At 41.8% G+C, this 16,851-nt stretch overlaps 3 protein-coding genes and 2 long non-coding RNA genes across 8 annotated transcripts; 2 read left to right on the top strand and 3 right to left on the bottom strand.

Moving 5' to 3' along the window:
- The first annotated feature begins 104 nt into the window (after positions 1-104).
- On the top strand, positions 105-8,302 carry LOC123469361 (protein SAAL1-like). 3 transcript variants are annotated; one of them, XM_045168185.1, is made up of 8 exons: positions 105-1,162; positions 1,235-1,417; positions 1,481-1,754; positions 1,847-1,927; positions 1,989-2,144; positions 2,206-3,099; positions 3,205-3,633; positions 8,206-8,302. In XM_045168185.1, exons 1-6 carry the CDS (start codon positions 1,010-1,012, stop codon positions 2,688-2,690), a joined length of 1,332 nt encoding a protein of 443 aa, XP_045024120.1. In that variant the 5' UTR covers positions 105-1,009; the 3' UTR covers positions 2,691-3,099; positions 3,205-3,633; positions 8,206-8,302. The 3 variants fall into 3 exon arrangements, with proteins under 3 accessions (XP_045024120.1, XP_045024117.1, XP_045024119.1); XM_045168182.1 differs by having other exon boundaries at positions 838-1,162; positions 1,214-1,417; XM_045168184.1 differs by having other exon boundaries at positions 838-1,162; positions 1,214-1,417; positions 8,203-8,302.
- On the bottom strand, positions 3,247-6,704 carry LOC123469368. The gene is made up of 2 exons (XR_006642588.1): positions 5,129-6,704; positions 3,247-4,083 (listed from the first exon to the last, which is right to left on the bottom strand). It is a non-coding gene; the product is annotated as an uncharacterized LOC123469368 (long non-coding RNA).
- Positions 8,303-8,392: 90 nt separating the features above from the next.
- Positions 8,393-8,999, top strand: LOC116936374. Its single transcript, XM_032943522.2, has 2 exons — positions 8,393-8,672; positions 8,863-8,999. The coding sequence occupies exons 1-2, from the start codon at positions 8,393-8,395 to the stop codon at positions 8,997-8,999; spliced, it is 417 nt and encodes a 138-aa protein (XP_032799413.2).
- An 87-nt stretch (positions 9,000-9,086) lies between these two features.
- On the bottom strand, positions 9,087-10,824 carry LOC123469369. Its single transcript, XR_006642589.1, has 2 exons — positions 10,170-10,824; positions 9,087-10,108 (listed from the first exon to the last, which is right to left on the bottom strand). It is a non-coding gene; the product is annotated as an uncharacterized LOC123469369 (long non-coding RNA).
- A 467-nt stretch (positions 10,825-11,291) lies between these two features.
- LOC123469359 (phosphoglucomutase-2-like) lies at positions 11,292-16,823 on the bottom strand. 2 transcript variants are annotated; one of them, XM_045168179.1, is made up of 13 exons: positions 16,674-16,823; positions 16,456-16,535; positions 16,292-16,388; positions 16,056-16,215; positions 15,788-15,980; positions 15,518-15,712; positions 15,376-15,447; positions 15,124-15,311; positions 14,796-15,052; positions 14,592-14,730; positions 14,418-14,523; positions 14,122-14,348; positions 11,292-14,059 (listed from the first exon to the last, which is right to left on the bottom strand). In XM_045168179.1, the coding sequence occupies exons 2-13, from the start codon at positions 16,519-16,521 to the stop codon at positions 13,957-13,959; spliced, it is 1,803 nt and encodes a 600-aa protein (XP_045024114.1). In that variant the 5' UTR covers positions 16,522-16,535; positions 16,674-16,823; the 3' UTR covers positions 11,292-13,956. The 2 variants fall into 2 exon arrangements, with proteins under 2 accessions (XP_045024114.1, XP_045024115.1); XM_045168180.1 differs by having other exon boundaries at positions 16,456-16,550; positions 16,674-16,807.
- Positions 16,824-16,851: the final 28 nt, after the last annotated feature.

Genomic DNA, 16,851 nt, shown 5'->3' with positions numbered 1-16,851 from the left:
GAGAAGGGTATAGCCTTCCCACTTTTTCATTTTTTGACAAATTCTAGATATAGTTAAAAATGCATGTTTTCCACTCAAAATTTGACGAGGATCAAGAAAATAGATTTCGTTTTTATCTTGGACTTGAGGTTTTTTCAATAAACGTAAGAAACCGATAAACAAATATTTTGCGCCACAGGCACTTTTGTTCCAATTATTTAAAAAACGGCCAAAATGCTTAACATTTCAAAGGAACAAGGGAAATCTAGTGCAATTAAAAGTTAAAATTTGTTGCATTTGTTTAATTGAACAACCTAAACTGTTTTTCGATCCATCGTTTAATCAATTACGAACAAAGGACCACAAGAAATAGCAATACATCAGTAATTTCTGATTTATTGCATTCAGGTGCTGGTCTATTTTTACAACAGTTAACAATACATAGAGCCAACTAAACTCAAAACGATCACTCAAACTTGGGTCGTAAAGCTGCAGAAGAAATTCGAAAATTGAATGGAGAAAAAAATTATTTAGGAGCTTACTGATTTGTCAGTAGCAGAGAAATGAGAATTTCGTTCGTTAGATTCCCAAAACATGGGTCCTGGCAAAATCGGTGGAATCCATTGCACAAAAATGGGCTGACGAATTCCCTAGAAAATTAGCCGTTGTAATCACTTCACAGACCGATGTGTTGGGAGCGATGGAGACAGGATCATGCTGGTGATGTCATCACCAGTATTTTTCGAAAATAATGAAATGCCGTGGAATCGGCAGGAAATTCTTAAAGTTACTTGTTTTCTTCCCATTCAAACGCACATCATGCTTTCGTTTGCACGCATTCCAACTAAAAAGTTAGGAATAGCCACATCTAGCGACCTTACAGTGTAACATACGGCACTGTCAGTTCTCCTAGCGGCAAGAGGTGAAATACCGTCATGTTGTAAACAAACAAACAAACAAATCTCAGAGTGCTTTAGCTTCAGTCGTTAGTTTTCGACAGCAATTTTTTTTTCTCGGTTAGAAATTTAGAATGTCCGTTTCTAAGCAAAACTCTGATGAATCCAGTGTTGAAGAAAATGGTGAAGCAATAACGGAAGATGACGAAAGACTTAAAGGAGATGCGATAGGTGATACGTTGTATTCGGAATCGTGGATCTTGAAAACTTTAATGAAACTTACTGAGGTATAAAACTAATAGACAAGTTAAATAGTTTCAACAAGTTTCACTGTCCAGGAATTGCCTTCATACTCAAAGAACCATAACAATTTTGAAACTCAAGAGAGCAATGCAGTTGAACTGGATGAATCCTTGGAAACAGACCTGTGTTTGTTGTGGGACATGTCTGCAGATAAAGAAGTTGCACATTGTTTATTTCAGCATGACATTTTATCCTTAGCAAAATGTGTCATTGAAGAAAGTGTAGCCCCAAGATTAACGGTAAAGGTGTTAATGAGTGCATATTATGCATTTTTTTAAATGAACATAAAAATATAAATACAGGAGATTGGAATTGGAATCCTAGCAAACCTATCTTGCCAACAAAAGATAGGCCATGAAATCCTATTGGATAGTGAGTTGCTGACTGGTGTAGTAAACTTGATGTCTAGTGAAGACTCCCAAACAATTATCCAGATTGTTCGGCTCCTAGATAATTTGATTCACTATTCTGACAATAAATCCTATCACTATTCTAAAAATAAATCCTGCAGTAGTCTTCTTGATGATGAAGCCTTATGGATGTCTGTTGCCTTCATCCTTGAAAACTCTCTAAAAGGTAATAATGATCTCTGCATCATATTGTTTTCTTCACTGACCACCCCTTCATACACTTATTAATGTTTTTTTTTTCTAAATTCCTTTATGCAGAAGAGTTGTTAATTGGATCTGCTAAGTTGCTTGAAAACCTGACTAGACATATGAAACATGACGAAGAAGTTCCATATAAAAGTATGGTTTTTTAATGCTTGTTTTTGTGGTCAAAAGCTAATTCATATTTATGATGTTTCAGACATTCTTAGTGGGATAATAGAAGCTCAAAAGCAACTGCAAAGTGGCAACTCAGATATCGCTTTTGATTATCCACTAGAGGTTCGAGATTCATTTGTCGCCCTGGTTTCGGCGTTTTACAATTTCAGCAGACATAAACCTATGCAAATAGAAATCGGTATTTATACGTTATTTTAATCCAGTTGGAAGCTGTTTTAAGTTTACTTTATTGGTTTTAGTGAACGCGCGAGACCGTGTTGATTCGTTCTTATCGTTTCACTTTTCCTTTCTACTGAAAAGCGTCTGCGATTCCACAGAGGAGGAATTGGCCAGTTTAACTGCAAGTGCCGTGCAAGCGGTCACGATCTTCTTCATCACCTTCAGTTCAGCACCACTTGATTGTAAGATATTGGAGTTGGTGGGCCACGTTGGCAGTAAACTAGAGCCATACGTGGACGGAGAAAACGAGCTCAGCAAATGCGCATCTGATTACAGCGAAATAGTTGGCGATTGTTTCCGTAAACAGCTCGATTTGTTTGCCATTGACTATTTCCTTGGTTTGCTCGAATCACTCAACACCAAAGCCCTTGCCTTCATTCTACAAGCAGCTCATCGAACAGTACCCGATCGCCTCCAACAAGTCGTAGATGCCGCCCGGAGTAGAGGATCATTTAACAAAGTGATTGAAACTTACGAATCATGTGTAAGGAATGCTGTCCGCTAGATGTCTCGTGTTTGGTTTGAATTGTAAAATTGTAACACAGCAGCGTCCCTTCGTTTATCGATCGCTGTCAAAACCGGAATTCCTGCTCTATTCTTTCTCTATTTTAACGCACGTACCTATTCTTGCTCAGCTCACAATATGGTTTTCTGTCGGGAGTTCGTCGCAAATACAAAGAGGGAGAGAGATCTTCTATTGAAACCCCAGTTCTTGTGTTTGCATTGTATTCGGCTGTTGTGCACTGCCTTGAATCCCATCCAACGTAGTCCCCAATCAACCTTCCTTTATTTATTTTTTTGCGTGCAATGCACGACACAGGCCAGTCAATAGCCTATACCGATGGCCCTAAACCATGCTATCCATGAGCTCGACGCCCAGCAGCGAAGGCCGTTAATTAGCGCAGCGGACCTGGGTACGTTTCTAATACAACCACCCAGCGGGTGTTTGATTAGTTCCCGCCATTTACTTTCTGTCGTGTATCTGTCTGCTTATTTACGTTTCTTTTAAACGTTCCCAGGGCATTGTTGCTGTAGCTTTCAAATAAACACGGATCACAAGCGATTATTTGACAGTTTACGTTCAGAATTGAAATGGTGGTTAAAATTTCAAAAAACAAACAAAAGGGAAACGAAAAAAAGGAATAAAATAAATAAAAGAACGTGGCCAAACGTTGGGCGGAAATGGCCCGTCTGTTCGGTGATTGGTGGCGCGCACAAGAAGATCGTGTTTTTCCTCACTTCTAACGGCGCAGACGGGAGAGGAAGCTTTACCAGTCAGTGAGGGCCAAACAGCAACATATCCTCCCCTTTCTCCACCCGCTTGCCTCCCAAACTAAAAAGTCTTTTCGAACGGCGAGCGAGGAAGCAGTCAGCTCTCAGACGCACTCGATTCCGGTCGCACACGAACCTTCCTCAGCCGCACTCTTCGCTTCTGCCATCTAAATCAGGTACTGAACTCTATCAAAAATTATTTACCGTCGTATTATTTGCGTTACGTGTCAGGTCTTCCTCGTATTTGTTGCAGCTGTCATTCTATAGGCGATCCTTTTTATTCATTACGTAAGCGTCTTCTTTCTGTAACAGAAAACAAAAAGGGGTTAGCCGTTAGGGGTTTCGATGAAGTAGAAAAAAGCAACTGGTCAAAGAGTGAGGGTGGAGGGGGGAGGCTTTTATTTTGGAATGGTTAAAGGAAGGCTGAAAATAGTTTTTATAGTGCAATGATTGCTTTTCCCTGTTTCTGGGGAAGAGAAGGGAATTCAGTGACTCGGATCCCATCTCCTCTGAGACATCAGCTTTCGGTCTCCTGCGTCCCTCTTTCACAGTCACTGGCGCTTGTGCCGGTGTGAACGATGGCTGATTTCGTGCACGAGCCCGGAAAAATGAATTCCCGCACCCTCCTTCCAAAGCGAAAAAAAAAAAATAATAATAAATTAAAACTACATGTCAAAAAAAAAAAAAAAAACATATTCAGAAAATGAACCGCTTTGGTTACATTCTCTAATTTTGTTGTCAACTTTGGCCGACGAAAGCTTTAGGCGTCAAGTAAAAATTTAGAACTTAAAGAGGGATTAGCGTTGTGCGCGAGTGGGAGGAAAGGAAAAAAGACGCGAACATCAGCAGTGACTTTTCAACGCGTGCCAAATCCGATTCCCTCCGTGTGGATTGAGCCGAAAAGCGCCCTCAAGTCCAACTAGACGAGAAACTCAGTGATGTGATGAGACGGCCGGGCTATAAAGAAGAAGCAGCAGCAGCGGCGTGTGTGTGTATAGCCATTCGCAAGTTGTTGTGCGTATAGTACACTGGCGTGGTCATAAGGCTGTATAGTATTAGAACGATCGAGAGGACGATGACAAGCAGTCGTCGCCATTTCCTCCATTTCCCAGTTGACACTGTCTTTCGCTGATAGTCGACGCTGGTTTATATAGAGCCGGAGAAATGCCAGCGTTAGCCGAGCAAAAAAGTTTTCGGTGAAGGATAAGGCGATGAGCTAAGCTGAGCCCATTCCACCGAGATAGACACGTCAGCGCCAGGCATGCGGAATGTTATGCGAGCAGATAGAGCATACGGTAGACTGCTGTTTATGTAAACGAGCGAAAGCAAAACAAAGCGAGAAAAAGGAAACGCGTTGGCCCGAGACGAGAAATGATGAGTGTTGACAGTCTCAATCTACGCGAAATGGGCTATTTTCCATACAAGTAGTACTACTGGAAGGGGATTCTTTGATACGGGATTCTTGTTCCATAGACATTTCTAGGCGTCTTTCATCTTTTCTTTTGAGTCGATTCTCGCTTTTTATGTGCTGGTATCCGGTGCAGAAGAGCACCAAAGGGATGGCAGACCAAGACCAACGCACATAGACACAAGCGCAGCAATACGAATAAGTGTACACACACTAGACGAAAAGATGAGTCGGAAAGCAATAAAATGTCAAGTAGCCCTTACCTACATATATAAACGTCTACGCAGACCATATTAGACAGGCGGATTGAAAAACATTGGCGAGTCCTGAAAAAGAAAAAGGAGGAAAAAGATTTTAGTTCGGGTAGACCAAACAACAAGAAAATCCATATCGCTCGGGTTAACAGGAAAAAAAAAAAAAAGGTATCGGATCAAATAATCTGAGGGGAAGGTAAGACAATAACTCAGAGGCATAAATCTGATCTATGGTCAGTCTGGAGTTTCTTTTGTATTTTCTTAAGTATAATCCCCCCCCCCTCCCTTCTTGGTTGCCGTCGTCATGGAGGCGCCGGTTTGGCTATTTTGCTTTCGGGTAATTATATTTAAACATAAAACCCTCTTTCTCTCGCTGGATATAAGCCGGGCCTCTCCGCGTGCCCATTTATTATGCTGATTGGTTCTTCCCACTGACCACATTTTCTTTTCTGAAAATATAACGGATAGAAGAAATGAAAAACTATGGGGGGAGAAAATAATTTTGAAGGGAAAGGCCTAAGAAGAAAAGAATTATAACAAAAAACTTGTTGCCGGCCATCATCTCACCATCAGAAAAAAGAAACAGATTTAATTCTTTTTTCTTATTCCTTCAACTCGTGTATATATATACTGGCCGTTAACGTCCTTCTCGTATTAAACCTTTTGTGGTGGACTACATAGAGCGACGGAATGTTTTTGATTGGAGCATTAAATGTATCTACACAATGTTGAAGATGAAAAGGAAAAGGGGGAAAGTTCTAATAACTATAGAGAAGCAACAACCTTTGCTACTGCCGCCACCCTCCTGTTTTCTTTTTCTTTTTTTTTTCCCTGAGTCTTGTTATTCTCGTTTCATCTGCAGCCGAAACGAAGTTAAACAAGAAATGCCTAGAGAGTTCCTTTAAAAAAAAAAAAATCGATCCGCTTTCTTGGCTCTTGCCCGGTTATTTTTATCGTATGTGTCTTGTTTATCCCGCGATACACACAGTCCGCCATCAAGTGTGAATATGTTGGCACTGATGTCTTGTTTATGTCACGTCGAATTGAAATCGCTGAAAAGTTTGGAATCGAATAGGAAACAACGGCCAACAAAATAAGCGTGAACATCTAGTGGTTATAGACACATGTTTTCACAGAGTGGAGCTTTCTATACGTTCGAACGGTGGCTATTGGAATGAAGTAGATGTTTTAATTGACCCCGACATCAATTGCTATGCACTGTCACATTGTTTTACTCGGTTAGGCAATTGAAAGCCAATTTTTTTCGGTGTCGTACATTGTTGGGACAGGATGCTTTACCTATCGCTTGAAACGAGAGAAGAATCGATCGATTGCCCACACCATTTTATATTTTAGCGCTTTGATGTGCAGATCCTTTTCGTTGATCTCGGCCGAAACGGAAGCCTGAAAAACATTTTTTTTGTTTTGAACTGTGAAACATCGCCTGCGTATAAACAGTTTGCAGAGATTCTAAAGCGCGGCAACACGCGAGACGTGGGTTTTTCCCAAAGTCCTTCAAAGAACGCGAGGTCTGTAGTGAAAATGTAAATCATTTCCCAATAGATGAGGATAAAAGAAACGAATTCGTGACTGGTGCAGAGTTCGGTCGCGATAGCGCCCTCCCAGTGGATGCGGTACTCTACCATTCGGGCACATATATTTATATCCAGTTCTAACTGACTTTGTAAAAAAAAAAAAGAGTGGGAGGAGACCAAAAATAAAAAGGAAAATAGGATATAGGAGATCAACGTTGTCGTGCCTTATCAGTCGAACGAAAAATAGAACGCAACGTTCCACTGCTGGCAATTTTCTACATACATTTAGCAACACAATGCTCGTCGATACGTCTGTCCTGCAGTGAGAGTACACCGCTTGATGAGCGGTGGGCAAAGACATGCTCGCATCACTGCCAATTCAATTATCAATGAAGGACGGGGAAAAAACGGGCAAATCTCTGAAAAATCATTGCTCAGATATAAATAATTGATAGGAAAAATAAGATCAATAAGGGGACGACGATGATGGATAACGGAGGTTGAATCCCATACGTTATTGTTAGCGTCGGGGATGGACGAGAATAGATTGCAACCGAAAATCACTTTTTACCAACCCAAAGAGGCCAGCGGACATGGAATTTTTTACGTAGATGAAAATCACGACGGCTGATCTCTAGGGAGGAGTTTATCACAGTATAGTCACGCACTTTGAAAAGTTGACAGTGTGTATATCGTATGTCGCAGTGGACATTTGGAGTGGGAGGGGAACCGAAACGAATAATAGGACAAGTTGAACAGCAAAATGAAAGAGAAGCGCTCCAGCTAAAACGAGATGGGACAAATCGAGGTCCAGCAGCCCAAGGCTAGCACATCCAAAAGAGAGAAGGATAGATAAGGAATGGATCCGATCCAGCCAACCCTGAGAATAAAGAGAAGGCGCTAGAATCCAACAGAATGAGAGGGGAACTTGTTATTATTTTACGATGGATATGGACTGAAGGGCGGAGACAGTTGTGTGTGCAAGTGAACTGCTCTTATTGCTAAGTGCATGGCCCCGTGAAATGAGACACTACAGCGTCGTATAGAGCCGACGCTCGTTGATGTCGTCGTTGTCGTCCGCAGTGCAAGTGAAGGGGAAGCCCCATTCCATTGTACCACTCCCGAGCTCACACACACACACACACAGATCGAAACTGCCTTTCACGTAGGGTCGCCATGGTGACATTTGCCTCTTTTTTTTTTCTTCTTTTCTTTCACCCCAACTCTAAAGAGAGACGCAGAGGAAGTTCACTTATACGTGGCGCTTGCCATTCTTTTGTAGCGGTTAATTAAGTGGCCTGTCTTGACACACATAGATGGTCTCATCATCCAACCGGCTGGGCCATCTGCTTTTCACCATGTTTAACGAACAAAAGTTTCCGAGTTACCGCAGTGCATATGCAACCGAGCCTATACAGCTGCATATACAACTGCTGTAAAGGATAGAAGGCCTTTGATGACGAGACAACGACTTTTCTTCTGATTACTAGAACGCACACGCCACAAAACTTTTAAAATAACAGCCAATTCTTGATGCTCTTGACGAAGTAGATTGGAAGCCGCTTGCTGCCAACAAGAAAGAAAGTCCCTCAACTGTCACGAGCCCTACAGCCTTCTACGAATTACCTCTTGGGCATCGTCTAACTAGCAAAAAAGGAAGCCAATCTCTCTAATTCGGTTGGCAATAAAGAGAGGAAAAGGCACAACCCGCAATACGAAATAAAAAGAAAAAGAAACCATGAAGTGGACGTTGTTCTTACTTTTGGTGGCTGGTGCTGTCGTTCTGGCTGCTGCCCAGGATCTTGAAGAAGATAACGAGCTGTTCACTGAAGATCAGCAAGACGAAGCTTCAACGGCCGAGGATAATAGCAGCAACGAGGAGGACGAAGATGACCAAGTCAATCTTCGCGTTGTTCGATCGGCTAGCCAGCCGGAAGGAGCCGGAAGAGGCCGCAACAGGGGATCCGCCAGGGGGAACGCAGAGCAAGGAGAAAGACGCCGCCGGGGAGAGGGTAAAGGTAATATCAGCCACTCGCCTTTTTTTTTCTCTCTCTCTCTTTCAAGCTCAATAATTCCCTTTTTCTCTCTTCTCTTTTGGGAACTTGTATACACAGCACATTGTGCACAGAACCAACGTCTTATTGCAGATCGATTACCTGATTAAATCGATCGTTCTTTTTTCTTGTTCATTTCTTTCGTATTGAATAGCTTGCCGATACACCAAGGGCGCCTGGTCCGAATGCAACACTGCCACCAATCAACGCTCGCGCAGTATGACGCTGAAAAAGGGCGACAGCAGCTGCGAACAATCCAAGACCATCACTAAGAAATGCAAAAAAGGTTAGCCTCTTTTCACGCTTCATTCATTAATGAAGCGTGACTTTCGTGCTTATTATTTATTAATTGGGGGAAAGACATTTTACTCTTTTCACTCTTTCTATCTTCTTTCCTTCTTCCAGCGTATTTTTTTTTTTTTAAAGGAAGAAGAAAGAATTCCGGTTCGAGGAGGGGCGTGTGCACATTCTCTATAGCGCCTTGTTGGCATTCTCTGTATATTTAATCCTAGTTCTTCGTCGGGTTTTTTTTTCTTCTCTTTCTTTATTTGAATGGTGCCAAGATTGAATCCCGCTCTTCGTGTAAATACGCCTGTCTGCGGGCAATCTTGCGCCCCAACCAAAATGGATTCCGCAACGACGGAACTGAAAGAAACGTAAAAGAGAATAAGGAAGACACATAAATAGAAAGGGAAAGAAAAATAGGCATTATCATCTAATATGTGTTTGCCAGAGATAAAAAAAAAAAAAAGACGAATAGAACTCGTCAAACACAAACAGAAAAGAGTCAACTTGAATCACCTTGTTAAAATCCGGATTGCTGGTGGGGAGTAGTTGACAGCGAATTCAGGTCGAACGTCGTTATGCCTACGCGTGTATTGAAGACGATGGCTTCTTCAATAAAGTCTCATTCAATTAACGAATGCATCCAATCCTCGGCCGTCCAAGAGTTCAAAGCTCAGCACTTGAACGCGCACGTACAAGCGCTCACGCACACACAATATACGATCGATATTACAGTATACGCTGATGATAGCTGATGATATACATAGATACCCGTCTCTCATCATTTTAATCACTTTGCTAACCTCGTCTCGTTTCATCCATTATCTGTCATCGTCGGTTCGTACGGTTTCCAACCGCAATTTTCTTTTTTGTTTCTTTCCGTTTATTTCCAGCACAGCTTGACTCCAATTCAGTTAAATTGGACTCGGCTGCACCATACGCTCCTTTGGCCTTTTACTTTCCTGCTGTTCAGCAGACGCATTTACGAATTTAATCTGGCCAACTTTTTTTTATTTTTTAATATCCCGTCGAAATTGCGTGAAAAGGAAATTGGTTTTAATATCGTCGTAGTCAGGCAACGAGACTGTTGAGCGCAATATCTGAAATAATTCGTCCTAGTAAAAAAGAAAGATAATAATGTGCCATCGTTTCGGCTAATAGCGTTGCTATGGATACCGCCCCAATCCACTACATCAACAGAAAGTCGGAGTCGGGCGAAGAGTTTCCTTCGTTTCCGCTGCGTAGCAAGAAAATATTACAGGGAGCTAGACATTTTTGCGGATAATAAAGCTCGGTCGTAACGATTAATTCACTCACAACTTGAAGTATTCCCCACCGAGAGGATCGGGAGCAAAAGCCTTTTTTCAATGCGGACGCGGTCATTATATTTGGCAGCAGCGCGTTCGGCGGTTTTAAATCAAAGTTTTTGTTGTTGTCGGTCGACGTTTCATTAATAACGCCCCTAATCCTCGCCCATGCATGCGTGAAAAAAAAAAAAAAATCATTCTCGTGCGGAAAGATGATGACCTCCAGACCATCAAGCGCTTTTAGTGCGCATTTTCATTTGTTTATCTATTCAAGTCTTTGATGGAATAACCGCTTAAAACTACCGACAAAATGTTTTCTAGAAAGAAAAAACTGGCCATTAATAAGCTCTTATTTAATTTCACGAAACGAACAGGCGGTGCAGGCGGAGCCGGTCGTCGCAACAGAAACTAGAAAAACGATAAGAAAATTAAAAGAAAAAAAAAGGAAGGAAGAATAAAATTACAAAAGGTCGCCTACCCAACAAACTTATTGCTATCCTGGGATTTAAAACGAAAAGGGGAAAACTAAATAGCCACAGCAAAACCATGGAGAGATCAGTGCGCAGATCTTTTATTTCCATATGCAGCGATGAAGAAAAAAATTATGCCAACCAGCAGCCATCAGTGAAAGTGATCATTTTTATGTCCAAAGAAGAAGAAAACTCCCACACAGACCACGATGATTCTATACACTTACGTTTCCGTTACGCCATTAGTTGACGACACTGTTTTACTATCAGCGCCGGCCATGCATTTCCTCTGTCACTTCCTGTCATTCTGTTTTTCTTGCAGGATCGTCTCTCCCCATTGTTCGTTAGTTTGCCATCAGTCTCTCAAATGGGTGGCAGCGCACACGCAGCCTCTTTTTCATCGCAGCCACGCTTTGTTTGTTTAAAAAAAAAAACATGTATTCTTTCTCCATTTTTATGTGTGTGTGTATGTTTGTGTGTGTCTACGCACGCGTACAGCACAATATCATTCATTTTTTTCCCCCAAACATTTCTCCGACGCATTTTATGCTATTAAAAATATCTCTCTCTTTTTATATAATCCTCTTATTGGTCAATGTAATCGCTAATCGTTTTCATCAATTTCTATAATCTAGTGACAACAGGAAAACAAATACACATACATTACCCTTCCAAATGCGGTTAGACTCTTATTTGGGCCCTGCGGGCCAAAATGCAAATAAGGTGAGTTAGGTGGGCGTTTTATCGTTCAGAGGTAAACTTACAATAAACCCGCACACGTGCCATCCGCATCATCAGATTACATTTGATTCCAATGCGCAGTACTGAGAAAACATTTGCTATAACATTCGCGATCAAATCTAGTCTTCAATGTAACATGACGATACGAACAAACAAAATTTTTTTTTGCGGATGCTGGATATCGTTTACGTGTAACCATAGACAACACTTTTACTAGCGTGAATATGCAAATTTTTTTCTTTAGATAGGACTATTCCTATCTAGACTTCGATCCGTTCAATCTATACTTAGAAACGAGTGGCAGGAAAATGCTTGAATGCGTGATTTCGTTCAACCAAGGAGCGGGCTGCCTTTCCATTATGCATGAAAAGGCTGAATTAGCCAGTACTCCCTCTTGTGTGCATCGCGGGATGTCCGCCAGAGTGTATATCCGTCACTCTAGGATTTTTTTTTTCCCTCCGTCTCACGCGTCTGGAGATCACAACAAAAAAAAAAAAAAACAGGGCAAGAGAGTGCACTCTTTTATGAACGGAACGGTTCCGTCCCGTCAAATCAGCTGAGTGCACTGCCTTTCCCTTCTAGTCCCGCTGGACAGTTTACTGAGAGACGGACGCATACGGGGTATAGTGACAGTGTTGTACATTTAAGTGTACACAAAACAGCGGGGAGTTGGCCAGCACAAACCAAAACTGACCACTAAAAGATTAGGCAGGCCCAAAACTTGTTGGCCGTTCATGTTATAGTTAGTTTTTATTTAGAGGGACGGGGCGGGGCTTCTACTTCAGTTCGGGTCCATACTTTGCAGCTCTTTGTGAAAACGACCCAAAAAGAAAATAAAACAAAAAAAAAAGTCGATGCAGCTTGTTTGCTGGACCGCGATGCAACTCACCAAATGGAACCGTTTCGAGTCAACTGGGGGATATGGAGTTGGAAAGAGATAGTTCATTCCTTTTGCGTGTCACTTTCACGTACGGCATCTTACTGTACGACTACGTCTGTTTGCATTTTTGATGAGGTGTTTGCTCTCGTCTCAATGGCGGCTAGGCTAACGTAATTATTTGTCACGCGGGAAACTCGCTGACTGGCCAAAAAAAGAAACCAAACCCAAATCGCCCCTTCGCACAGAATGAAATCAAAGTTGAATCGATACGTAATATTCAGCCACACACAATGGCATCATTCGTCTTCTGGCCTAGTCTTTTTGGGGCGGATGTGGGTAAACGGAGAGACGGACAACAATAGACGCAGACGCCACCGCTAGCGGAAACCAGAGCAGACCAATTCATTCGAGTAGATTGCTCTCGTCGCAAAACGACGCGGGGGTTACCCTCCAAACAGCGGCTTATTATTAGACCCCGACAACAAGCAAACGCTTAAACTTTTCCCCATCAATCAATAACTGCCATCCCTTTACTTATTCCCCCGACTTGTAGCGGTTAGCACACGTGTTTGCACGCAGCAGCTTAAACAACAACTGCCGCGATCGAGAGCACCCCTTCTTTCTTCCCACCTTTAATGTCAAACAGAAATAAATAATACGGTTATGGAAAGTTCGGCTTTGACATCTGTGTCTGACGTGAGTTATATACAACTCCATGAAATGCATCCGCATGCGAAGAACATAAATTAAGTGCCAGAGTGTATACGGAGAAGACCATCGATTACTAGGTTTCTAACGAAAAACCAACAAGGATCGGGTAAAAATAGGAAGGAAAGCAGCGAGCACCCGCTCTTCGTCGTAAACACACCCTATCTAAACTATTAAAGCGTTAACGGCCTGATATATCGCCTCGGCGCGATATATGAACTTTGCAACGACTAAACAAGGAACCCATATTTCTTTACCTATATACACAAACAAGAAGAATTTTAAAAGATTCGACATTTTTGTCCCGCAGTAGGCCGACGCTAAAAATTCGTTTACAAGTTGGACCGCGCGTGAGAGCCCATCTTTGCCGGTACTACGATCACGTTGATCGATTCGTCTATCTAAATCCATCGGATTTAGAATTTTGCAAGCATTCTCGACCCATCTAATCGATATGAAAGAGCCCGTTGGCTATTTCTATAGACACAAAGTAAAAAGGCTGGTAAACACTCTTTCGCCAAGTGGAACATGTTTAGTGTCAACGAACAAACGGTTCAAAAACATAAGTGGTAATCTTCATTCACGGATGTGTGAATAAGCTCTCGCTACATTTCCCCGGAATAACACAGACAATAATAATAACCTTTCTACGGCTAACAAATAACAAAGAGATTTTGAAAACTACTTATCACACCAAACAATTAGGCAAGAGGAAAAAAGAGGTTGGGCCTACCTCTTTGAAAAGCGGATCCATCAAAATGAGTAGCATTACAGTTCTACACACGTAAGTTGACTACGTTTCAATACACATCTGATGATTCCAACCAAATGTGTCCATCCACGCGGTTTTCAGATATTCATTCAGGGCGGGGAGTGAGCTGATTCAACGTCGGTTGAAGAAACTCGTCCACTAGAGCTTGAACCATCTCTTCTAGAGTCGCTTGGACTTGTTGACGATCACTAGCAAATGAAACATAATATTACAAACTATTTGATGCATAGTGAAGATTCGATAGCATTACGTTTGAGTAGGTGGAGCGCGAAGCTCAGTGTAATATTTGATTTTAGGTTCGGTGCCACTTGTTCGTATGGTCGCATCTAATCCGTTTTCAAAGTAGAACGTGATCATTTGCGAAGAGCTTGAAGTTGGAAGCAGAGCCTTGCCATCCGGCTGTCGTGAATCAAAGCCATTTGTCAGATCACGGACACCTTTAATGGCATATTTGCCATTCATCAAGGATTTCGGATACTACGAGAGGACAATGGATAAGAAAGTCAGCACCAATATAGCACAAGATAGTTTTGAAAAAATAAATACCGTTTTAGGTTCATTTTCAAAATTGCGAAGACGTTCAAAGATCCGGCTTATTGTAATTGGATCGTAGCACAAGTAGTAAGAGTTCAGCGTAACATGTTGACCATATCTAAGATGAATTCAACGATTAGCAAAAACAATTTGTACTCATTCAGCCAGGAGAAAAAGTGTAATTACTTGAGGTAGATGTCTTCTAGCTGTCCGTTGAGCGTAGTACCTTTGTTTTCCAAATGGACAGCCAATTCGGACAAATGGGCGGACGCAGAAACACCGTCTTTATCTGGGACGTGAATGCCGCACATAAACCCTATAGCCTCTGTGGATGCGGAGAAAATAAAAAGGATAATGTTGCCCAGCATGTGGCCAATTTATCTAACGAACCTTCAAAAGCAAACAGGATTTGGTATCCTTCCTTCTGCAACTGCAGTCCACGGTTGGCCATCCACTTGAACCCAGTAAGAGTTTCTTCAAACAAAAAACCCTCACGTTCAGCCATGGTCTGAAGGATTTTAGATGATACAGTTGACGCGATCATGGCTGCCGTCGCCGGATTTTGTCCTTTATGCTCGGCTCTTGACCACATCCACCAACCCAGCAGAGCACCCAATTCATTGCCCGAAAAGACTTTCCAGTCTCCACTGCAATTAAGTCGACGTTCAGTTAAGAGGATTAAAAAAGGGATTTGCTGCTGGCCATCTTGTCAGCTTACTTTGGTTGCAATTCAGCACACGCTAGACGATCCGCATCGGGATCGTTGGCCAAAATCACAGTGGAATTGTTGCGAGACGCTGTTGCCAGTGCTAGATTCAAAGTAGATTTGCCCTCTTCAGGGTTAGGGAATTTCACGGTGGAAAATTCAGGGTCTGGCTCAATCTGCTCTTGAACTGGGATGTATGGCTTGATGGTAATTGAAAATAGTTAAGATTCAATATCCAATTTCTTTTTGTTGTTTCACAACTACCTGAAACTTGCAAGTGTCGAAAGCCATCTTAACATAAGGAGCTCCAACACCATGAACAGGTGTGTAGGTAAACTGTATAAGGAAAAACGCAAATCAGATTGGTCTCATATTATTACGTAATAGCCGTCTGAGGTAAACTCACCTTGAGGGCAGTTTTTTGGTTAAGTTCGCTTCGCAGACATTCCTTGGCAAGGACATCGAAATAGAGTTGGTTTATGTTTGCGAGAGGGTCAGAAACCAAAGGATGTTCCCTAACCGAATCGTCCCACGCGTCATCCCATGGAGCCAAATTGTCTAGGCTACGTTTAAGAATGTTTTTGTCGTGAGGAGAAATGAGCTGAGGAAGAAAAAAAACAATTAAGGTTTTCACTTTTAATACACTTTTTTACGGAAAACAAGAAAGAAAAAACACCTGTGCTCCATTTTCCCAATAGACTTTGTATCCATTGTCTTCTTTGGGATTGTGCGAAGCAGTTATCATGATGCCGGCTTTTGTTTTAAGCTGGCATACACTGAATGGGATATAGGGAGTAGGGACTAGCGCAGAAAAGAGGTGGACAGGAATGCCCATTGAAATAAATGCTCGTGTAGCCAATCGAGCAAATCTGAATACAGGCAGCCAAAAGTACGAATTAGTTTCTTTACAGCAGCAACGAAAACAACGATACTCCACGTTTTACCTGCTACTGTTGTGCCTACCATCATAGCCTATCGCCACGCCTTGGGTTTTGACATCATCAAAGCATTCTAGAAGATATTTCGCCATACCTTGTGTTGCTTGGATTACTGTCAAATCATTCATCCTGCTGGGTCCAGCTGCCATAACCCCTCTAAGACCGGCTGCAAGGTTTTAAAATACTTGTTGTAGAAAAAAAATGTAAACATAACAAAAAGAACTTGTTTTGCTATTTATTGCCTGTTCCGAACTCCAAACGATTTCCAAAAATTTTTGCAAGTGTTGCTGTCTCATTTTTTTTCAGTAGATCTTCAATTTCAGCTATATTTTTCTCATTCTGTTAAGAAAATGACAACACAACATTATTTTAAGAAGTTCTGATATGCTTAAATTCTGTCATGTACCTTATCCCAATTTAACCAATCCCCAACTTTGCTATCCAAATCTGGATGACCTGTGTTGATGACCATTTTTATTTCCAAACCTGAAACAGGATTTTCTGATTTTAGTTACACAATTTGCTTTTACTTGTGAAAATCGATAGAACAACAGTGGGAAAACTTTGCGGATATGGTTGCCCAATGGGGCTAAGAATAACAAAGAAACAAAACAACAAACTTACCCAAAGCGCAATTATAGTACTGGAAAAGAGCAGGAAAAAAAATCACTTTATAGCGTGAACAACACCAAGCAAGAACTGACCGGGCCAGATGGTGTACACGAACGAGAACGATGCGCTTGAAAACCCAAAACCCTTGAAGCCGAAAATGACAGACGTAGTAAGCAGACGCTTCTTCGTT

The sequence above is a fragment of the Daphnia magna genome, linkage group LG1 (genome assembly GCF_020631705.1).
Source record: "Daphnia magna isolate NIES linkage group LG1, ASM2063170v1.1, whole genome shotgun sequence".
In the NCBI taxonomy this organism is placed as follows: Eukaryota; Metazoa; Arthropoda; class Branchiopoda; order Diplostraca; family Daphniidae; genus Daphnia; species Daphnia magna.
This window is presented reverse-complemented; position numbering and strand designations above follow the sequence as displayed.